The sequence below is a fragment of the Micromys minutus genome, assembly GCF_963924665.1.
Source record: "Micromys minutus genome assembly, chromosome: 14".
Lineage (NCBI taxonomy): Eukaryota > Metazoa > Chordata > Mammalia > Rodentia > Muridae > Micromys > Micromys minutus.
In genome coordinates, this window is record NC_137983.1 from 51830429 (window position 1) to 51853740 (window position 23312).

General features: G+C 49.9%; 1 protein-coding gene across 1 annotated transcript; it reads left to right on the plus strand.

The window, feature by feature from the left end:
• The first annotated feature begins 1487 nt into the window (after positions 1 to 1487).
• Positions 1488 to 22860, plus strand: GRTP1 (growth hormone regulated TBC protein 1). The gene is made up of 8 exons (XM_080928444.1): positions 1488 to 1622; positions 1905 to 2056; positions 9355 to 9513; positions 11643 to 11767; positions 14058 to 14154; positions 19922 to 20094; positions 20167 to 20352; positions 22699 to 22860. Exons 1-8 carry the CDS (start codon positions 1576 to 1578, stop codon positions 22786 to 22788), a joined length of 1029 nt encoding a protein of 342 aa, XP_080784570.1. The 5' UTR covers positions 1488 to 1575; the 3' UTR covers positions 22789 to 22860.
• Positions 22861 to 23312: the final 452 nt, after the last annotated feature.

The window sequence follows — 23312 nt, forward strand, 5'->3', positions numbered from 1 at the left end:
ATAAGTAGATCTCTCTGAGTTCAATACCAGCCTGGTCTACATAGTGAGTTTCAGATCAACCAGAACTACATATGAGACACTGTTTCAAAACAAAATTTAAAGAAAGTAAAAAGAATAAAAATAAAAGAAAGGTGGGGCACTGAAACTTAGTAGAGAATCCTTGTTCATTATAGTTTGATCAAAGCAAAGAGGAGGGAAAGAAACAAACCAACCTCGGGTTTTCTCATCCGTTTTACAATAGTCTCAATGGCCAGAGATGCCTATGTGGGAGAGGGAGAGAGAGAGGGAGGAGAGGGAGAGGGAGGAGAGGGAGAGGGAGGAGAGGGAGAGGGAGGAGAGGGAGAGGGAGGAGAGGGAGAGGGAGAGGGAGAGGGAGAGGGAGAGGGAGGAGAGGGAGAGGGAGAGGGAGAGGGAGAGGGAGAGGGAGAGGGAGAGGGAGAGGGAGAGGGAGAAGAGGGAGAGGGAGAGGGAGAGGGAGAGAGAGAGGGAGAGGGAGAGGGAGAGAGACAGAGAGGGAGAGGGAGAGGGCTTGGGGAGTCAGGATCATTTACACCTGTCCCAATGGACCAGGCTAAATTCTAATCACTACCTCCTCTCCACCCCTACTTCCTGTTAGGTGTTTGGAGGCTCCTAACTAGTCCAAGTGAGTTCCCAAAGTCCATCTGAGGGTCATTCCAACCACAGCCAGCAAAGCTCACGGACTTTTTCAGAAGAGACTTTTAGAAAGTGGGCAGAACCTTCTAAACACCACAGAAAAGTGTGTCTGCAACGCCCGATCTGCCTGCCCCATCGCTGACCCCAAAGGCTGAAGGCGCCAAAGCCTTATGCTTTACCTCGGCACGTTGAGCATTCAGAATTCCAAACTTTTCCCACAGGTTTCCAATGGCACCTCGCTAAGAAAGCTAGTCAACTGGTTTCCTAGCTGACGTCGACTGGTACCACGAAAGAAGCTCGGCACCGTGGCACTGTCCCCTATAGTAGGGCACACAGCTGGGGCTTCTCCGGGTGAGGAGAATCGGTGATGCAACGATTCTTTCCACGGCTAGACCTCGGGTTCCAAGGTTTGAAGAAGCGAGTACCCCTAGATAGTGGCCCTCAAAACTGTAAGTTCTCAGCCTTGAAATGCAGGGGAGCAAAGTGGGGGAAAAAAAAACAAAAACAAAAACAAAAAATACCCTCCTTTTTCAGCATCGGAGCTGGAAGTCCGAAGTCCAATCTGCCAGGCACTGAGGCTTGAAGAATATTTAAACCCCGCAAAGTGGATCCAGGTCTTCTAACCTCGGCGTAGGTTTCCATCTCGATGGATTTTCAAAGCCCTAGTGCCAGGCTGCAGCAGGTGCACTGGGTTCCGGCCCCTCGGCCCTCCCCTACCCCACACCGACCCCGCCCCATCCCCACTCGGTCCACTCTACCCCGCCCCGCCCCCACTGGCTCCGCCCCGCAGCTCCGGCCCGCCCCCGTCTCGGCCACGCCCCCGCCGGAAGCACTCGGGCGCCCCGGGGGCCAGCGGCGCACCGGGGTCCAGCGCTCGCGGCTGTGCTGGCTCAGAGCCCGCGGTCCCTGGCCCTTCTCCGCATGGATCCCGCAGAGCGCGCGCAGGCGGCACGAGCTCGGGTGCCCAGGTGGGTGCGGGGGCCGCGCGCGCGGGGTGCTGGGCGCCCTCCCCGGACTGGGTCGATGCTGCGCGGGGGGACGCGCTCTGGTCCACGGAGAGCGAGGGGAATGAGGGGGGTGGAGGAGTGGAGGGGATGGAGGAGGGGGAAGGAAGAGAGGAAAGGAAGGTGAACCAAGGATGGACGGAGGGGCAGACTGAGGGGTGTCGGGTGTCGGAGCTCCTGGACCCCAGCCGCATCCCCGCAGGCGCGGAAACTTGGTTCGGGAAACAGGTTCTTTTTCGTTTGTAGGATCGATCCATATGGATTTGAAAGGCCCGAAGACTTTGATTATGCGGCTTATGAAGAATTCTTTTCCACGTACCTGGTGATACTCACCAAGAGGGCGATCAAATGGTCCAAACTTCTAAAGGGAAGCGGTGGTGTCCGGAAAAGCGTGACAGGTGAGAGGCCTGATGCTGGCTGGCATAGCAGCCATTCAAACAAACAGGACTTTATCGCAACAGCCAGAACCCCTGTGGCGCGACCCCCAGCGCGACCTCTGGATTGCAGGACTTCCCTGCAGTAGCTACTACCCTGCAATAGTTACAGTCCCTATGGCATGGCATGACTGCCCAACAGTAGACCCAGAATAGCGAAACCCCGCGAGCATGACTCCCCCGCACTCCAATCGCGGGATCCTTCTATAATGGGACTCCTCAGCAGCAGGATCCGCATCGCTCCTAAAGCTAGACCTACAAACATCATCACTACCCTGTGCACGAGCATACACAAGCATTTCCATAGGCACTGGACCCCTCTTTAGTTGAGCCCCATCCCCCCCCCCAAACGCGACTCCTGGGACACCCCTGCCCACGCACTGACTTGAGGGATGTGTATGTGCCACAGAGCAGGCCTGGGTGCTCCACACCAGGCTGAGTTTTCTCCATGGTCACCACACCCTCTTAACCGAAGATGGGCAAAGTCCATACTTGCTCAGAAGCCTCGAGTTCTGAGGGGGTTTAGAACAGCACCTAGTCCTCAGAGATGGGTAAGGGTGGGGCACTCAGGGTGGGGCTCTGAGTATGTCCTTTCCTAACAGGAGCTGCAGTGGGGGGCTGGGCACCAGATGGATTTCACGCTTCCAAATCAGACAGGCTGGGCTCCTGGTAGTCCAGTTTGGAGACAAACTTTGCTGTTTCTCTGAACAGGAACTACCATGCCTATCAAAGCATTTCTTCCCTTCCCCCTACACCGTATTTGATACATTTGTTTTCTTAGTAGGATCAAAGGCCCCTCCCTGATTGTGGGGCATTTTGTTTATTTCACTGTAGACCCCTGGGTACAGGGAACATTGTTTCATTGCAATAATAATGATTTAATATTTGCTAAAGGAGTTAGTAAAGGTGTTTGCCAGGTGACCAGGTAGACAGACCTGCAGTATGACCGTGGGGGGGATTGGCTGTTCAAGAGTCATGGTGACCCAAGCGTAGGGGTAGGGACAGGTGTAAAGGCGGAGAGGGGCCGGTGGTTTCTGTGTGTTCCCAGCGAGCACCTACATCTTCCCTCTCCGCTTCTACTCTTTCTGTGTTCAAGAGTAATTTCAACAAGCACAACTTTCTTGTCTTTTAAGGTTGGAGAGTTTTATTTACACTTCATACATAATTCATGCCCATGGTGAACATTTTAGTTATAAGGAAAGATGCATAATGAAGCCTCTTCTCTCCCACCCCAGGCTCTAGTCTACCATAGAAGTAACCACTGGGGACTGCCTTCGTGTGTCCCTCAGGAGCACGTCCGTAGAAGAAGTGACTCCTGTGGCTAGAAGGATAAGTCAGACTGATTATCCCTGGAATATGTAGGTCTGTGCAGGTCCCTTACACATGCCAGCATGAGTGCAGCCCAGAGAGGCCTTGAACCTGTGACCTCTGCAGGCCTCAGCCTCTAGGCCTGGTTTGAAGTAGTGTAGTACCAGCTTCAGGTTTGCTTTGCATCTGAATTGTTGTCTCAACTCTCTGAAAGTTTAACTTGCTGGGCTGGAGAGAGAGCTCAGACATGAAGAGGCACAGTGCTTCCTCCTCTTCCAGAGGACCTGAGGTCAGTTTCCAGCACTGCATAGGGTGGGTCACAGCTTCCAGGGAATCCAATGGCTCTGGCCTTTGTGGACACACATAGTCACATGTAAACATGTGTGCACAAATGCACACACACACACACGTCACATGCCTTTAATCCCACCACTTGGGTGGGTCTATGTGAGTAGTTTGAGGCCAGCCTGGTCTACATAGGAAGGACAGTCAGGGCTACATAGAGGGCCTGTCTCTTTCCTTTTTTTTTTTTTTTTTTTTGACAGTGCCTCACTGTGCAGCCAGAGCTGGCTTAGAATAGAACTCTCTGTGTAGACCAGACTGAGTTCAAACTCACAGAGACCCACCTGCCTCCATCTTCTGACTGAAATTAAGTATGCATAGTGCCACACCAGGCCTGGCTAGAAATAAATCTCCCTCCCCCCAAAAAGTTTAACCTGTTTTAACCATCGTCTTACTATTCCTCTGGCTATGTGATATCCATTAGGCCGTGATTAGGCATAAACAGTGTAAGCAGAGGTGTCCGGCTCCTGGCAGACCATTGGCCTGAGGGACGCAGCCTCAGAGGCAGGGCAGAGTTGTCCTGAAGTCGGCAGGAATCAAAGCTTAATCAGTAAGAGGTATGGGGTGTTGAGAGGAAAGTGTTTCTGGGTAGGGACCTATAGTGCTGGCAAAGTTCGATCGATCGAGCGTAAAACAGGTGTAGACAAGTTGTTCCAGAAATGGGAATTTCCTGACAGATATTCTGGGTTGGCTGGACTGGAATCAGCAGGTGACTAGTCCCAGGAGAGATCACATGATCCAGAGAGATGCCTCCACATATGGGGGGAGGGTTAGGAGCCAGGGCCTCAGTGTGTTAAATCCTGTGTGTGTGTGTGTGTGTGTGTGTGTGTGTGTGTGTGTGTGTACCAGTGTGAGCACGAGCATGCATGCACATATATGTGTCTGTCTGTATCTCACTTGGTTTTTGAGGCAGTGTCTTGTAATCCAGACGAACCTTCAACATGAGGTCCTTGTGTGTCAGCCCCCGGATGCAGGCATTCTGTCTGTCTACCACCATCCATAGCTTTCTGGTTTGGGTGGTGTTCTGCCTGTCGGAGTCAGTAGTGGGCACTGGGCCACTTATCCACGTTCTGAATCTCACTGGTGAATTTCCCTGTTTGTTTGTTTAAGATATGATCTTTCTAGCCCTGGCTGAACTAGAACTTGCTGTATAAACCGGGCTGGCCTCAAACTCACAGACATCCACCCACCCCTGCCTCCCTAGTGCTGGGATTAAAGTCGTGCATTGCAATGCCTTGGGGTTAGTAAAGAGCTTTCAACAGATTCAGAAGGGAACTCAGGGAGACTGTAGAGCAGGCAAGCTGCAGGGTGCACCAGCTGCCAGGAGATCAAAGAGAGGAAGAGGAGAAGCCAGGAGTCTGCAAGCATCTGGATTGGGGTGGGGGTGGGTTAAGGGACTGTAAGGACACATCCTATTAAGGGCTGCCACGCCTTTCTTTCTCTTTCCCTCTTGGTGCCTCCTCTCATCTTCTGGCTTTAAGCTGGTCTTCTTGGCCTTGTCAGTGTGAGGTAAGCATCTTCTGTATCAAAAAGGAGTTACCCAACCATAAGGGACCACCGATCTTGCCCGGGGACATCAACATGATGGTATTCTGTCTGTCCCAAAGAGGTTTCTAATTGAGGGTTTCCCCTTTGTCTACACGGGAGAGAATGTTTTAGGTCATGGCTTATGCCCCTGGTATCGGAGGAGACTGACATGCTGTCTCAAACGGCCAGGCGGGAAGAAGCCACCACACAGGCTCTCTGCATCTCCCCTCTCATCTGGATGTCTCCAGTTACCTGCAAATCTTGTTATCTGAGATCCCAGATGACGGCTGTAAGTCACTCTTCTGATGGAGGCGGGTAAGGTGAATACTGTTTCCTGTCCCGTGTCCCAGCTCTACCTGGAGGCCCCAAGAATAGAGCATGCTTTTTCTGTAGCAGGGGGAGTCTGAACTCAGCCCTCTGTTCTGCCTTTCTCTGTTTACTGTCCTTGGTGCTGAGGACACGTTGCACACTCCTGTACTCCAAGTACTTTGTAGAAGCATGGTCAGAGTCAGATGCCCCACACCTGGCTTTTCCTTGACTTGGTTGGGTAGACAGATGGGAGATAGCTTTCTACAGGGTTTAATGACTGTCTCTGGGTGAACCCTGCCCTCAGAAGGAGCCCAGTTCTTCTGTGAGGGCAAGAAAGCTGTCTTCATTCCCCTTGGAGAAACAAAGAAAGTTTAGAGAAGATAAAGGCGTCCTGGAGTCTGGCTTCTGGGACAGCAGGGAGTCCCAGCTTGGCCACTGCAGTGCCTGGGCTGAATAAGGAAACTGAGGCATGCTTGGGTGTGGGGCTAGGAAGCCATAGCAGAGCAGGTATCAGACTCAGGAACTGGTTTGTGGGACTGTTTTGTCCTTTGCTTAAACACAACAATAACCTTGTACACTAAATTATTTTGAAATTTACAGTGAAACCCAGTGTTCTGACTGCTCAGGTTTAGGATTTTAGACAAACAGCCAAAGAGTTAAAATTTAAACCAGAACCAGTGTGACGTTCACCGCAGTTCTTAGGAAGCAGAGACAGGAGGATTGCTATAAGTTTAGAAGTCACCCTGGTCTTCATAGGGATCACATTCTAGGCCTAGAAGCTAATTCCCAGAATCAATTCTGGTGTGGGGAGCCAGAAAAGACATAGCAGGCATTTTCTGAATCAGCTGTGTGGTTTTAGCATTTCCGCCACACATGGGGCTCCAGTGGCTACAGATTTTACATCGTTGGTGTTGTTTTCTTTAACCACTCTTTATTTGGACAGATTAGTCTTTTTGATTATCTTGTTTTGTATTCTTTTTATGTAGCTAGGGCTACGTAGTGAGGTCCTGAAAAACACTGGGGGGAGGGGAGGCTGGCAAGATGGCCCCATAATTAGAATCTGTCGTGCTTACAAAATGTGGTTCCCAGTACCTATGTCAGGCTGTATAGGAGACTATAAAACTCCAGCACCAGGAAATCCAGCACTCTGGTGGGTGTGCCCATCCCGTACACACGAAACATGAAAACAGTTTGACCCCTTCAGAGTTCTATGGACCGCTCACTCCCTGCCAGTCCATCTTCCCAGGGTGCCATGTCCCTGCTTGGCTGGGCTGTAGCAGTTGAGTTTGGTTTCCACACTGCACTAGAGGCTCGGCTGAGATCTCCTGTGCCCTGGTTGCTCATTCCTTCTGCTGCTGAGGCGGTTCTCAACCTCTCTGCTTATCACAGGCGTTAGTGTATGCCAGGCTTTCAGGTTTTCTTAGTGAGATTGATAGATTATATTAAAGGCTTAACTGGTAAGACATTGCATTGTCTGGCCTGTGTAAGGCCTAGAATCTGATCCCCAGAATCCAAGGGGAGGGGGAGAGGAGCCAGAAAAGAACCTCCAAGCGTTTCCCAAGTGACTGCTGTGCATTTTTGCATTCCCACCACACCTGAGGGCTGCAGCTTTTACATTGTTGTTGTTGTTTTTTTAATTTTAAACCATTCTTTCTTTGGACAAACTATTCTTACTGTGTTGAATTTTCTTTGCCACTTTTGTCAAAAAGCAATTGGCTTTCTTTGTATGAGTCTGTTTTTCTGCATTGCTTTAAAAAAGATTAAAAAAAAAAATACACGTGGGTATTTTGCCTGCATGCGTGTGGGTGCTGGTAATTGAACCCAGATCCTCTGGAAAAACAACCAGTTCTTTTAAGCACAGAGCCAACTCTGTAGCCAGCGGTTTCTCCGATCTATACTGTGTACCATGAATTGTTTTTGTTACTGTGGGTTTATAGTCAGCATGCTGCGTGTCCGTAGGTCAGAGGACAACACTGTGGAGTCATTCTCTCCTTCCACCTTCAATTTATGAGTTCTGGGGACCCGACTCAGGCTGATGAGCTTTCAATGCCAGTGCCTTTACCTGCTGACCATCTTTCCAGCCCATGTGGAGTTACTTTTTATGATTTGTCTGTTGAACATAATTGATGCCTCAGGTTCAGGTTCCCTCCCTCTTTCCCTCCCTCCCTCCTTCCCTCTCTCCCTGCCCCTCTCTCATAAAGCTGATAGAAAGGACCCCATGCATGGGAAGCAAATGATGTTCTGTTGGGCTCTGTTTTTGTTTTTTCCCTTTTCATCAACTGGACTTGGATTTACCAGTTCACCTCGTGGCCAGGAAAGAGGAGAAAGAACATTTCGAGGTCCTTCAAGGGCAGAACCTCCAGTTACTAGAAGACCACATTGGCACCACCTTTAAAAGTTGCTGCCCCCTTGTAGCACTATTCTGGGGAACCATACCTTAGATAAAAGGGCCCGGGACATAGTTAACATCCAAATTATAGCACGCCCTAAAGTTAGTTTCTTTTTAAAGTAATTTTTAATTTTTTAAAAAAATGTATATGTGGGTGTTTTTCCTGCATGTGTGTATGTACCACATGCGTGCCTGGTGCCCAGGGACATCAGAAGAGGGTATCAGATCCCCTGGGACTGGAGTTGTAGATGGTTGCAAGCTGCCACTTGGCTGCTGTGAGTTGGACACAGCTTCTGTCCCTGCCAGAGCAGCAAGTGCTGTTAACCACTGATCCATCTCTGCAACCCAAAATAATGAGTTCTTAAATAATATAATGTCAAGGGGGAACAGCAAAGCTTTGACTGTTTACTTTGAAGAAGCAAATATTGAAGATGTTATTAAGACAGCAGCAGCTCTGGGCCAAGGAGCAGCTGGGGAGAAGAGACAAGGTGTGAAATTGAGTAGATACTTTGTGTCTCTTCCCTCCTTCAGGCTCAATCATGTTAAAGTCATCAGCCTTTAATTACAAACAAAAATATCCCTGTCAGGTAAAGTGCTGATCAGTGGGAGAGAGAAACTGAGACAGAGATACAGATGCTGAAGCCATGGTCCCTCTGGGCTCCTGGGGTCTGCCGAGTCGGCAGGCATCTTTGGCCTCCCTCAGGCTTCTGTCCCTGTCACTATGTGCTGTGTGACTGTCCGACCTGGCCTGGATCTCCTGTGTCTGTTCCTCCAGGTTAGGACCAGTGCCTGGTTGGTGTTTAAGGTCCCCGAGAACTGCCTCCCCGAAGTCCCTTGGCCCTTCCTCCCTACCTGAAGTCCCATGGGCAGCGGAGACTCCACATCTCTGCCTACTTCCCAACCGAGGCATTTTTAAATTTTAGTTTGTCTCTTTTTAACTTTTGTTTCTGTCTCTTCTGGTTCTGAGCATAGGATCTAGGGCCCTGTATACACCAAGCACGTTCTATTCTACTGGGCCATACCCCGGTTGGGCAAACGTTCTTTGGTCCTTTGCTGGGTCTAACCAGCATGGTGGGCAGAGTGGCCTTCTAGGGCCACGAATCATCCTGGACAGAGTCCTTCGGTCCTCGGCATCGAGGGTAAGAAGCTTTCGAGCTGGTGGTAGAGAGGATGAAGGTGACCCTGCAGCCCAAGTCTGCCCCCAAGCTGGGTAGACAGTATAGTCGAAGAGAGTGGTTTGGATAGGCACTGGTTGTGTTCCATTTCAGAAGCCTTGTGGACTCTATCTGGGCGGAGTTAGGAAGCTTTTGTTTCTCTCTGGATTGGTTTAGGAAGACAGGCATCATCCTTATCCCCTGGGCTCAACCTCAGTCTCTCTGGGTTTCAGTGAAGCGCTATGTCCGGAAGGGAATCCCACTGGAGCACCGGGCCCGTGTGTGGATGGCCGTGAGTGGAGCCCAGGCCCAGATGGACCAGAACCCTGGATACTATCATCGTCTGCTCGAGGGAGAGAGCATTTCCAGCCTGGAGGAAGCCATCAGGACAGGTGGGAGGCCTGAGCTCAGAGCCCCGTGCCATGCAACTTGGGTGGGGAGGGTGGAGTAGGGTCCTTCCAGGAGCAGAGACTCACCCTTGCTCAAGTCTTAGGCAATAAGGAAGTCTACCTTACTAAAGATGGGCCTACAGATGCTAAGTTTTGGGGGGAAGTCAAGACTAAAGTGTTCACAAGGAGGACAGCAGAAATTTTTATGACTGCCATCTCGTGAGGAAATGAGCAAATGAAAACTTTGGACAGCCACACCAGTGGTCAGCCACACCAGTGTGAGCACAGTGCGCCAGAGTTACCTAGCAAAGAACAGAGGCTGAGGGAAGAGCTTGTCCCTGTCTTGGGCAGGGCCTCCACTGCCCTCCCGAGTTTTAGTTCACGTGAGCTGAGGCACTTTGTGGGGGCGTGAAACCCAGTGAGGGCTTCAGGTAGCCTTGAGTGTCTTACATACAATTGACTATAGCTGTTTGTTTGGGAAAATGATTTTAAAGGTTCTGTTCAGGGCCTTTTTGGAAAAAAAAGTATTGTGGGAAAATATGCATATTATAATTTACCTTTTATTTCCCAAACCGAAACTGTCCCGTTAAACACTAACGTCAGTTTATATTCCAACCCTGGTGTATGGCATTCTCCATTCGGCTCACACTAATGGACATGTGTAAGCTCCGTCACGTAGCTAGCCTAGAACTTGCTATGTAGACCAGGCTGGCCTCAGCTCACAGTCTGCCAGTCTCTACCTCCCAAGTGCAGGACTGAAGAGGTACAAGGCCCGGACCGCGCTTGTTTTCGAGGTTTCACTGTATTGATTGGTCTTGTGCTTGTGTGTACATTTAGAGGACAGAGAGGCAAGGACAGCTTGTGGGAACTGCTTCTCCTTCCATTGTGTAGGTACCAAGGAGAGCGTGCGGGCACGCGCGGGCCACCAGGCTTGGTGGCATGTACCTTGGTTTTTTTCTTAAAAAGGCTTTCCAGACTGGTCTGGACCTCCCTCTGTAACCATAGCTGACCTGTCTCTACCTCCCGAGAGCTGGGATTCCAGTGCATACCGCCATGCCTGGGGTTTGTGGTGTTGGAGAGCAAACCCAGGGCTTTCTACGCTCAGTCAAGCACTGTCGCCTGAGCCATATCCCCGGCTTCTGCTTTGAGTATCTGGATGAACCATCGTAGAGAACCACACGGTGGACCTGTCATTTCCACAGAACCACTCTGTGCTGCACAAACAGGCCCACAAGCTTCATCCACATCTCAGCTTTACCTAGGCCATAGAAAGACAGTGTCATGGTCAAGGGTGGATTCCCCATGTGGGGTGAACGCGGCCCTGCCCTCTAGTCTGAAGTAGCCATGCGCTGCTGTTCCTGACTGCTCTGCATCAGCGGATGTTTATAGTTCCAGGGGAGATGTTTTGGGTCTGGGAGGTTATGGAAGGTGAAGGGCTAAGAGAGCAGGAAGGGGGCGGGGTAAGGAAGCATTGGCACAAAACCCGGCAGCATGAGTTTACTCAATTCTTGGTATTGGTTTATCTCTGAAGGGGATCTCGGCCCATTCTTTCTATGTTCTGGGTGGTTTTTGTTTCAGTTCTCTTGAAGCTGTGGTGCACACTGTAGCCCAGGCTAGCTCTGCCTTACCCTTGAGTGTGTTGTTGTTACAGTTGTGGGCCACCAAGCCTAGTGCTTTGTTGTTTGTTGAGACCGATTTTCGTTATGTAGCCTTGGCTGGCCTTGAACACATGGAAATCTGACGGCTTCTCTTTCTACGGTGCTGGGTTAAAGATCCGAGGGGGTGCTCCATGCCAGCCCTAGTCCTATATATTTGATCTTTGGAATCTGGAAGCTTTCACCCATGCTGACAGGGTGATTGGAAGTGTCCAGTGGAGAGACCATAGCTCAGGGAAGCCACGAGCTATTCCCAATTCTGAAAGAACCCTGGGCCCATCACTGTTCCCCTTCCTGGTGCAGCGTGCCGTCTCCTGCGCTGCCCAGGCTCAGGTGTGTAGCACACTTGAGGTGGTAGCTAGGCTTCTCTGGGGTGACTCGGGTGCAGCCAGATGGTGCCATTCCAGACCCAACCCAGAATCTGGCCACCTTGGCAGATTTGGAGAGGCTTCATGATGCTGGTGAATTTCTGTGTAGACTTGAACCGGACATTCCCTGACAACGTAATGTTCCGGAAGACTGCGGATCCTTGTCTCCAGAAGACCCTGTACAACGTGCTCCTGGCGTATGGGCTACATAACCGAGACGTGGGGTACTGCCAGGTGAGCCCCCAGAGCCTTAGGACTGGTATGCTTTAGGGGGGACATTTGGCACCCCATAGGTCTAGAGCAAACGTTTTGCAGGTACAAGCTTTATTTCGGACTCACGAGATCTGGGTAGGGATTCCTTCTCACAGTAGGCTTGCAGCTTGTCCTTGCTGGAAATGCACAGGGTGCCTGTTGGGCAACTTTGGTGAGGGTGGGAATTAGGAAGAGTGGGGATGATGTTGAGTGGGCCCAGAACAGAAGGAGATTGGGGCCTGAAGTGCGCCGTGCAGGCTTCCTGTGGCCGTGGAGAGCATCGCAACGCTGTCCTCTCCAGTTGCTGGATGTCTGCCGTAATGGGTCTCACCTGCAGATTTTGGTCTTGTTTGGATGGCCAGTTGGGGAACAGTTTCCTGGCTATGTTTGGGAGTATGCTAGGGCCAGTGAACTTGCAAACTGCATGGCTTAACCTAGAAAGATTCTGGAAATGTGAGACCTGGGTGTGGTTGGGTCTACCCTCAGGGCCACCTCCTCTGCAGCTGTTAAGGATGATACTTCCTACTTCCTGTCCAGGCCTCACCCCAGAATGTGACATTCCTGAGATTGTCATCTCCAGGTTTGCCCTGCGTGCTGTCTGTGTCTAGGCGCTCCCAGTTCATAAGGGCACACATCAGCTAAGTAGAGGTCCCTGTTCCAAAGGGAACTTGTTTTAGCTAGTGACATCTGCACAGACCTGTTTCCAAATGAAGCCACATTGAGGCAGAAGACTTCTGGCTTTGGGGACAAATTCCTGCCCGTAACATGGGGAAGTCCAAGTCTTGCAGTCTTTTGATGAGGATGGACTTCACACAGGTGAAGCACCTCTGTCACCTCCATTCCTACATTGACATCTTCCCGGGATCTGCCTCCCTCGTGAGCTCAGAATGCAGGAGCATAGAGCTGTCCTCGGCCTCTGCCCTGTCATGTGTGCTTCCTACCTCATTTTAAAAACACTGGCCTCTGAGCTCACTGAATCTGCTGCCTGCTAACTTAGGGGGATCTGAGCCAGTAGGTCCTGGAGTAATCTGCCTGTCTCCACCTCCCTAGTATGGAGATGCTGACTTCCGAATATGGGCACTGAGGATTCAAATCCAGTTGTGGAACAGACACTTTGCTAGGGCCATCTCCGGAGCCCCTGTGCATCTAACTTGTGCACTGAGTGTCATGGACACTGGGTGTAGAAGAGGTGTGGAGGCCCTGCCTGGCAGTGGGCGTTGCCTCTTGCTGATACTTGTATCTTTGTGCAGACCCCAATGTGGTGCCCATTTGGTATTTGAACCTAAACTGTTGTTGGAGTTCTGCAAAGCCTTATCCTTCCAGAAGTGACAGAAAATTACACTCCTAGGTCCCCATAAGCTCCAAGGGCCATGACCTCTGCCTAGCTTTGTGCCAGCACTTAGCACCTTGATGGCATCTGCCTGTTAGGGAGAGAATCTTCTTGGCACCCCACTTCTTCAGGCAGGACCATGATCCCCACTGATTTTTATCATTTGTCCTTTTGGGAGACTGAGGATTGAACATGCAGAGCGTGTGCCTCCCCTTTGAGCTATCCCATAGTCCTCTTCTCACTTTTAAAAAAGTTTTTTTGAGTCAGAGTCTTAGTAAGTTGCCCAGGCTGGCCTTGAACTCATGGTCCTCCTACCTCAGCTTCTGAAAAACCTTGGAGGGGGAGGGGGTTACAGGACTGTGTCACTCGGGCCTGGGTGATGTTTGCTGCAGTTACAGACACAGTCGCAAACAGTTTCCCCTCTGCAAGGCCTCGGTACTGGTCCGTCGGTTCAGGCTGACCACCTAGGCGTCAGGCAGCGTTCACTGACTGTACCACAGGCCAGCGATAGGAGGAGAGCGCCTTTGGTTTCATATTGTGAGTGGCAGCGGTGTTCTTCAGGCTGAATGCCCTCACTTTGGCTGGCTGAACAGTGTAGACAGCTAGCTTTGGTTCTCCACCGTGGTAAGCAAAGGTGGGTTGAGAGCAGCAGTTGGCAGCCTGTGGGTTGCATATCAGATATCCTGTGTAGCATGTATTTATGTTGTGATCTACAACAGTAGCAAAATACAGTTCTCAAGTGGCAACGAGACAGTTTTATGGCTGGGGTCAGCAGATCACAAGGAACAGTATTAAAGAGTAGGGAATTAGGAGGGCTGAAAACAGATGGCCTAGAGTCTCACAAGTTTCCAGGAAGGGCAAAAGACTGGAACCTGCTGTGAGCTGAAACACTGTGTTCTGTTTGTGTAGATCTGTGAAGTTTATTTTTCATTCTGATTTCAGGGAATGAACTTCATAGCTGGGTATCTGATCCTTATCACGAAAAATGAAGAAGAGTCTTTCTGGCTCTTGGATGCTCTTGTTGGAAGAATACTGCCTGGTAGGTTTAAAGTCCTCTTTATTCACCCTGCCCTACCCTGCCCTGATTCTGGTGTCTTTGAAAAGGTCTGGCTAGCCGAGCCAGGTTAGGATGGAGTGAAATGGTTGGGGTGCAACGCAGGCTTTTATTAAGAAAGGTTTGGGGTTTAATCCAGCATGGGAAAGAGAAAGAATGTAGCGAAAACCATGCCTTTGTGGAAGCTAAAGAATTGGGTTTCTTTGCTCTCTGCTTAGGGCGTGGTCTTGCCTTTGGCCATGTGTCTGGATGGTTCCTTTACTGTACTGGATCACATATGAACCACACAGTCCAAACATACTACTGAGCTTGTTAGAAGTCAGTACATTACATTATTTCCACAGAAGGCTGCTTTATAAGTGGGAAAGGACGAACCTGTGTGCCTTCTCTGTTCACTAACAGAGAATAGTCACCAGTTGTAGTAAAGCCATTGTAGACCCTGAGCTGCAGTGAGGGTCCCTGGGAAGAGCCAGTGCTATCGCTATGGTTACCTGGGAAAGAGGATTGTTCTGTCTGGCCAGTCCTATGTGTGGCCCCTCAGAAGGGTGTTGAGAACATGGGTGGGGTTGTGGCCACGAGCCTGGGCTGTTTGCCTGGTTCCTGCTAAACTTCAAATATAGCCTCACTTCAGCCTAAGTTGTATGTTCACATTGGTCAAGCCCACTTCCCATTTAAGGAGACTGGAGGTCTAGGGAGCGGGTCAGCTCAAGGCTGATGTCTGCTGTCTTTTCCAAGTCTGGGTCCTGTACCATGATAGGATGGTGATGTGCACGAGGTGCACTTGCTGAGACCTGCGGTAGGAGATGCTGGTGGACCGGGACCCACCAGACAGAAGTAAGCTCACCTTGTTGCTGCCGCTAGTCTGTGAGGCTGGTTTTATGTCAGTTTGACACAGCTAGAGTCATTTGGGGTAGAGGGAACCTCACCTGAGAAAATGCCCTGTAGGTAAGCCTGTGGTATGTTTTCTTGGTTGATGGCACCATCGTGGGTGGTTAGGTCCCGGGCTGGTGGTGCCCTGCAGACTGAGCACTCTGCTTGTACCTCTTCTAACCACAGTGTCCCCGAAAGTGGGCTCTTATGTCATGGTAGGCTTGCAGGTCCTGAGTCAGCCTTGTCCCCATGCTGCTGCTCCATCCGTCTGTCATGATGGCTGCTCAGATGGGCTTGACGTCATCAAGTGGAAGGACGCTGATACCAGGCTAATGGCCTGTCTGGGGTGGAGAATTCCTGAGTCTGCCTAGAGGCTCTGCCCACCTTTGGCTACAGCCCTCTTCATGTTGGCACTCTCCCATCTCCTAGTGAATGGGTTCCTGCATGCCCAGGAAAAGTCTGACCGGTTTCCCCTGAAAGGAAGGGAAACAGGCTGCTAACTGCAGGTCACAGAAACACCTCTGCCCAAGCCAGGCATAACCGTGATGCTAGGGGCTCCAGGTCTCTGCAGGCCACAGGTCCTGGTGAAGGAGGGCTGGAGTGCAGGATCCCTTGTCTGCTGGTCTCGGCTGAGTCTAAGCAGATGCTCACTTTCCTGGTGGCTTTCCGAAGGCCACCTGCCTTGGTTGTGGGTTGGATCATGTGCCACGTAGGTTCATTCTGGGGTCAGGAGTGTCCTTTGGGAATTAGACCTGTGAGTCTGGCTCTTCCTCTGAAGCCAGGCAGCAAAAAATAATCTGAGTAAGATCATCCCAGTCTCCCTCTTCCGGCCATGGAGCTCAGAAAGGGGATCCCAGTACTGTGTTGTGCCCACATATTGGGGCACCCTCATTCTGAAAGTAGGACTTGGGGTCTAATCTCCCAACCTAGAACTTGTTTTTCATTTTCCAGTTAATTTTCAGTACCTATTTTGCCTTTCAGTCTTTTATAATTAATGGGTTTAGGAATTAGAAATTTTCATATATTTAAATATGAAAATAAAAAGATTTTCTTATGTGTGTGGGGTTTTTGCCTGCATATTGTGTCACATGCATGCCTTGTGCCATCAGAGACCAGGAGAGAGTATGGGACCCCTGAGACCAGAGCTAGTTATAAGCCATCATGAGGGTGTTGGGAATTGAACCCATCATATCCTCTGGAAGAGCAGTCAGTGCTCTTAAGAGCAATCTCTCCAGCACTTACTTACCTTTTTGAGACAGAGATGTAGCCTTGTTGTCCCAGAACTCTCTGTGTAGACCAGGCTGGCTCAAAATCACAGAGATTATAGAAATCCACCTGCCTCTGCCTACAAAGTGCTAGGCTTAAAGGTGTGTCCCACAACATCCAACTTATTCATCAAGGTGCCCAGTTTGGCTTTGAACTTGCTGATACATAGAACACAATGGAACTGCAACCCAGGGAAGATCCTTGACTGACCCTGCTCTCATGCCCGGTGCTGGGAGTATAGTGAATAACACAGAGAGCAGAACCTGCTAGGTAGGCGCCCGCTATACATTCCAGCAGGACTGGACCTTCTGGGCTCTTGAGGACACCCTTCATAGCCCCTCCCCATTTCCAGCTTCCCCAAGCAGGGGCTACATGGACACCTCCCCCTACCCTAGTCCCAGCTAGGTTTCTTTTAAAGTCTGTTTACTTCTGTCGCTCCTGATCACCAGTTCCTCTTTCAAGTTTCTCGCTGGGGGAGGAGAAGATACAGATCCTCAACCCACAGACACACTCTCTCCTTATCCACTAAAAAGACCAGTGTACCCTCAAGCTATGGTGGTGCATGGGAGTACTTGGGAGGCAGAGGCAGGCAGATCTCGGAGTCAGAAGCCAGTCTGGGAGTTCTAGGATGGCCAAGGCTACACAGAGAGAAACTCTGTCTTGAAACACCAAATCAAACCAAACCAAAAACAAACAAACAAAAAAAACCCCAAACAAAAGAACAAACCAGTGTATGCCATACTTCCAGCACTTGGAAGATTAAGGCAGGAAAAGTCACCAGTTCAAGAACAGCCTGAGCTACATCAGGATAGAATTCCTGTCTCAAAAAGCTGAGAGAGAGAGAGACCAACCGAGACAGATGCCACCTCAAACTGCAGGGTGCACCCCAAAAGTCCTGGACCAGGCCTCGATGCTGTTTTCTCCTAGGTGGCACATATCCTGGGACTCTCTGCCCTTCAGCCTCAGATCTGGGAGCCTTAGGATATTCTTGAACTTGGGATGTGACTGCATCCTGGTAGGCATAGCTGAGTGGTATCCCTAGGTCACAGCAAGAGAGGCACTGGTATCCAAGGCTGGGCCTCTGGCTCTTGAGAGCCACCTGCAAGGCCTGGGTGTGCAGGGTAAGGTGCTGTTCATTGGCTCCTACTGTGTCATAGCTCTGGGGCCTAAGCATTCGTTCTTATCCCAGGAGTTGCTGTCTCCATACATCACTTTCCCCAAACTGTTCATCATCACCGTCACTGCCACCATCACCTTCTTCCTCCTTCTCCCCCCACCCTTTTTTTTTTTTTTTTTTTTTTTTTTTTTTTTTTTTTTTTTTTTTTTTTTAAAGACAGGGTTTCTCTGTGCAGCCCTGGCTATCCTGGAACTACTGCCTACACTAGGCTGACCTCAGACTCACGGAACCCCAGCTGCCTCTGCCTCTTGAGTACTGGGATTAAAGGCCTGTGCCACCACCACCCAGTTCTTTGTTTTCATTTAGGCTGGTTGCAGGGAGGGCAGCTGAGCTGGCCTCCTCAGGGGTTTATAACAAAAGGTGAAGGGCTCACTCACTCCAAGCAGAACCTGTCTGCCAGCAAATCTGGGCTCCAGCATACTGGTGCTAATAAGTACTTTTGACATGTTCTTTATCTGTAATGAGAAGCCAATAGGTGGAGTCTCAGAATGCCTGCCACAGAGTGCGTACATCCTTACTGTGGAGACCACGAAGAGTGAAAAGTATCAAGATTAGAACTTGGAAACATCTGCCTTGTCCTGGGGTTGAGCCTGGGTGTGCAGCTGTGAGCAGAGGCATAGACGTCTCCAACCCAGTCTATGCACATAGGCCATACGTAATGCCCAAGGGCGGCACACAATGGTGCGGCTTCCACAGGACACTGGGAGGAAAGTGGAGGTGTAGTGGGTTAATGCAGTCCTCCCCCTGGAGACCGTCTCAGGGCTGTGGAGTTCAGAGCGTGAGTTTAACAGCCCTATTTTTGGAAGCTGGTCTAAGCTTCCAAGCAGGGCCAAGGTCACAAAATGCTCCTCTGCAAATCTCCTCTGTCCCCGCTCGGCTCTTGTCCCTCTGCTGAGCTGGGGATGGCCCTGGCTGTCTCTGCACGAGTCTCTCCCAGCTAAACAAGATGTGCAGAGTTAGGAAGGAGAGCCAGGCTGTGATCCTAGTGTGGAATCTCTGCATTTAGGAGGTTAAGACAAGAGAGTCGCAATGTTAGGCCATCCTGGGATCTCAGAGAATTGCCAGCACCCCCCTTCCCCCAAAAACAACCCGAATAAGCAAACAGCTAAAACAAGAACAAGCGGTAAAAAGGATCCCTCCAAGAGGCAGACCCAAAGAGTGCAAGAGGACAGCTCTTTTTATTTTCCTTTCCTTCTTTCCTTCCTTTCTTACTTTTGTTTCTGGTTTTGAGATAGGCTGCCTTGGAACTGCATGGCGGTAGACTGATTCTCTCACGCACACTGAATGCGTGTGGACTGCTCATCCTGTGGCACAGTGCCTGTTTTGCATTCACTTCATAGACAAGACACTGTTGGTGTATAATTAGTGTACCATGGTTTTCCGTTTAATCACACTTAGTGATTTATTTGTAGTGTAAATCAAGCATTAAAATTTATAACATCAATTGCACCAACGACTTAAAAACTGTAGTCCGGCCCCAGTGGGATGGCTCAGTGGGTGGAGTCCTCGTCTCCTAGGCTAACCGCCGTTTGATAACCAGGACCCATTTTGTTGAGCAGAGAAAACCAAGACTGTGAAGTTGCCCTCTGCTCTCCACAGGTATGGCCATTAATGGCCCACATGCTCCTCCTTGCCCACTGAATAAAAAATTGTAATTTAAAGAAAAAAAATCGAGTAGGAAACTCAAAACTATTTTGGTAAGATTTGTCTTCAAATGTAATGGTGTTGGAGGAACTTGTATGAATTTGATTTTTATTCTAAGATAAAATTTACCACCCTAATGCTTCCTTTCCTATTCTTTTTGCTTCCTCCCCACCCCATCATGTAGCACAGGCTAGTCTCAGAAACACTATGTAGCTAAACGTTACATCTCCCAAGTCTTGGATTTTGGATGTGTGCCATCATACCTAGTTTATCCAGTGCTGGATCAAAGCCAGGGCCTTGCAGGTTGTCCAGCTGAGCTGAATCCCAGCCCTGAGGCCCAACCTGAAACTCTGTCCCATTAACCCATAACTCCCATTCCTCACCATTCAGTGGTGGCTGGAATCTGATGCTCTGAGGACTGAGGAAGTCGAATCACTCAAAACCCTTGTCTCTGCTGGCTTAGCCCACTTACCTGGCTGCCTTCACGGGTCCTCTGTGGAGGGGCTGTGTCAACCTTTCTTTACACAGGTGATGAATCTTTGTGTGTGTGTGTGTGTAGGAGATGAAACCCAGGGACTTTGTACATGCTATGCAAATGCCTTACCACTGAGCTCCTCCCTTAGCCCTCTTCTTAACTTTCATTTTGAAATGGGCTTATGGAGTTATCTGAACCCACTCTGTGGGTCAAGCAGGCATCAATTTATCCTGCCTTAACCTCCCAAGTAGCTGGGAGTACAGGCCTCTGCCCCCAGGCCCTGCTGATTTGAGTCTCAGTCCCTCGTCTCTGTGTGGCAGATTACTATAGCCCAGCAATGCTGGGGCTGAAGACTGATCAAGAGGTCCTGGCAGAGCTGGTGAGGATGAAACTACCAGCGGTGGCAGCCCTGATGGATGGCCATGGTGTGTTGTGGACCCTGCTGGTGTCCCGCTGGTTCATCTGCCTGTTTGTGGACATTCTACCTGTGGAGGTGAGTACCTTGATCAGCCCAGGAGCTGAGTGGGCTGCAGTGAAATGATGGGGCATTTCTGTGTCTCTACAGACGGTGCTACGAATCTGGGACTGTTTGTTCAACGAAGGCTCCAAAATCATATTCCGGGTTGCTCTGACCTTAATTAAGCAACATCAGGAATTTATATTGGAAGCCAGCAGTGTTCCAGACATCTGTGACAAGTTCAAGCAGATCACCAAAGGGGACTTTGTGACAGAGTGTCACACATTCATGCAGGTAAGTTCTGGGCTGCTTGGCCTGTGCACTAGGTTCTGTCCCACCCAGCAACTGTGCCAAGTGTCCTGGTGCCCATGCTGAGTCCCTCTCTCCTTGAGTTATCGTTGCAGTCCAGTGGCTGGTTCCCCACTTCCCTTCTTCTTGTCTACAACTAGTCTGTTCTGGTTCACACTGATTGGAAATGCTCTGGTTTCCCTGGAGTCTGGGAAAGGGGGAGGCATGTCAGGGAGGCCTCTGCCCTCAGCTGGCTTCAAGCCTAATCACACAGGCTCTGTTGATAACAAAGGCCATGGCCTCCCTACTGTCCTGCTATGACATAATCATCCATGGCACCTATGAGGGTCAATCATGAGGCTAAGAGTGGCTGCTTTGTCCTGTCCTGACTGGCTCAGAAACTGCTGAACATGAGGTGGGATGAGGCTGGGCTGGCTAAGGCTGGAGGACTGAGGCCCTCCGAGCCCAGAGCTAAGTAACCCTGGCAGGATCTGGTGCAAAGCAGAACTTGGGGTTCCTTTTAACAGTTTTTTTTTTGTTTTTTTTTTGTTTTTTTTGTTTTTTTTTTTTTGTTTTGGTCAGAAATCTTACTGTGTAGCCCTGGCAGGCCTGGATCTTCCTGCATAGACCCCAGGGGACTCAAACTGAGAATCAGGCTGGTTTTGCCTGCTGAATCTTAGGTTAAAAGGGTACTATCACATCCAGCACTTAAAAAAATACTTTTGAAATAATAAAAGTCAGATGATGTGGCAGAGGTCCCTTGTAAACTCTAGTCCACCAAGCTGTAGCCTGAAGCCTCTTGTTGGTAAGAAGCACCATTTGAGGCTGGGCATGGTGGCTCATGCCTTTTAATGCCACCACTCAGGAGGATCTCCGTGAGTTCAAGGCCAGCCTTTTGGGATAGCTAGGACCAGAGACTATCTCAAAACCAACCACCCAAACAAACAAACAAACAAACAAAAAAAAAAAAGAAAACTGTCATTGGGCACGTACAAGAGTGTAGGTGGTACCTCTGCACACACGGGTTGGTTCTGACTTGTGTAGACCAGATGAAGTGCAGGCAGTTTCCTGAGTGGGTAAAAGGATGGGAACCTGTGATAAGGCCCAGTAGAGGAACCCTGGGAAAGATCTCACAGCTGTGTCCCACTCTTCATGTTGTACACTGAAGTCAAGCCAGGGAATTCTGGGATATAAACAGGGCTCTTTTGTAAGCTTCTTGGAGTTGGGGCTTCATGGAATAACATAACCAGACAAGGACCCAGGCTTCCTAGAACCACAAGTTCGCAGGCTGTAGAGCGCATCCTTGCATAGACATTGAAATCTGGATTGAGGCTGCTGGGGGACACCAGAGGGAGAGCCCTAGAGTCCTTCCTCTGTATCTACAGGCAGGCCTATCCATCACTGTGCCTGGCCAGGCACTGACTGCTATGGAACTGAGGCTCACTGAGCTGTCTTCTGTTGTCCCTGTGCCAAGTGATTGGTTTCTAGAATGAGCACAGCCTCTTGTCTTTCCACAAAGACACATTTCCACATTTATATGGTAGATCATGTAGTTGGAGTGATTCCTCTTTGGCTGTGTATCCTAAAACGTAAGAGCCCATGTTCTGCCCTCACAGGCCTGTCATCTGTGCTGTGCACCTCCAGGCAGATGCCCAGTCAAAACAAACTCAGGCATGCTGTTGTGTATTGAGTTTAGCCTAAAGGTGTGCTATCAGGAATGCCCAGGCACACTTAAGGAGAGAAGTGTCTGGTCTCCATCGTCTAACCTGTGGTACTCCTGTCACTTGCTTTATCAGCTCATGCCAGGCTTGATCTCTGTACCCCAAGACTGTGACAGTCAAAGGTTCCTGCTTGGAATCTGTAGAAACCAAAGCCCAAGTCTATTCAGCACATGGCAGCCTCAGGGCTAAGCCCTCAAGTAGGACACAACTGCCGTGTATCTGCAAGTCTGGAATCTGCACCCCCACCACGTCCATCCCTGTCAAAGCCTTAGCACCTCTGGCAGGTTGGTTTGCCTGACAGTGCCAAACTTTTTGTTTTTTGTTTTGTCTTTTTCCCTTTTCTAGACAGGGTTTCTCTGTGTACCTGTGTAGCACTCTGGACTACACTGGCCTCAAACCAGAGATGCCTGCCTCTGCCTCCTGAGTGTTGAGATTAAAGGTATCACTGCCCAGCTTGTCATTGTTGAGAAATGGTCTTGCCTTGGTGAGCCTGAACAATAGTTTGCCTGTCCCTTCCCTCTGGGATTAGAGGCTTGTAACACCACATCCAGCAATGGGGCCTTTCAGGAGACAGCTAAAGTCAAAGTGTCAATGAGGGGTTGTTTGGGAAAACATTTTGTTTTTCTTCCAGAAAATATTTTCAGAACCAGGAAGCCTGCCCATGACGACCATCACCAGGCTCCGGGAGAGCTGCCGAGCTGCGCTGCAGGCCCAGAGCTGAGTGCACAGGCGCCCACCATCCGCTGCTACAGGCCTTTTCCAGAGCACACACTTCACCAATTCCTACCACTCTGTTCCAACTGTAAATACTTGAAATCATGACACTCAATGTGAACTTTTAAAAGAGTGATTTAAAATTAGTGTTCTACATTTTTCTCTACCCTTGTTGTCGTAAGTTTCACTATGTGGTCCTATGCAGCCCTGTGCCCTATGGGGGTAAGTGGGACAGTAGCCCACTCAGAGCAGTCACTTGTGATGGTCCCTGACTTTTTTGGAATGGAAATTACATGTTGGGTTGGTCTGGACCCTGTTCTCTGGCTATCCATTCCCTGGTGAAGGCTATTCATGAAGCTGGATATCAGGTCTTGTTCAATGGCAGCTGCTATCAGTTGCAAATAAACCTTGAGCCCCTTATCTTGCAGGAGATATGGACAGAAGAATGGGCTTCCTTCCTTGCCTAACATTAAAATCCAGGTATTTCCCAAGGTAGTTTGAGCCTTAAAGGTAAACCAGGTGACTTTTCTC

What these genes read in the sequence shown, in the direction of transcription:
- GRTP1 (XM_080928444.1), top strand. Translation starts at nt 1,576, where the DNA reads ATGGATCCCGCAGAGCGCGCGCAGGCGGCACGAGCTCGGGTGCCCAG. An exon ending in TGGACATTCTACCTGTGGAG is followed by an intron (nt 20,095 to 20,166) that starts GTGAGTACCTTG and finishes GTGTCTCTACAG; the next exon opens with ACGGTGCTACGAATCTGGGA. An exon ending in AGTGTCACACATTCATGCAG is followed by an intron (nt 20,353 to 22,698) that starts GTAAGTTCTGGG and finishes TTTTTCTTCCAG; the next exon opens with AAAATATTTTCAGAACCAGG.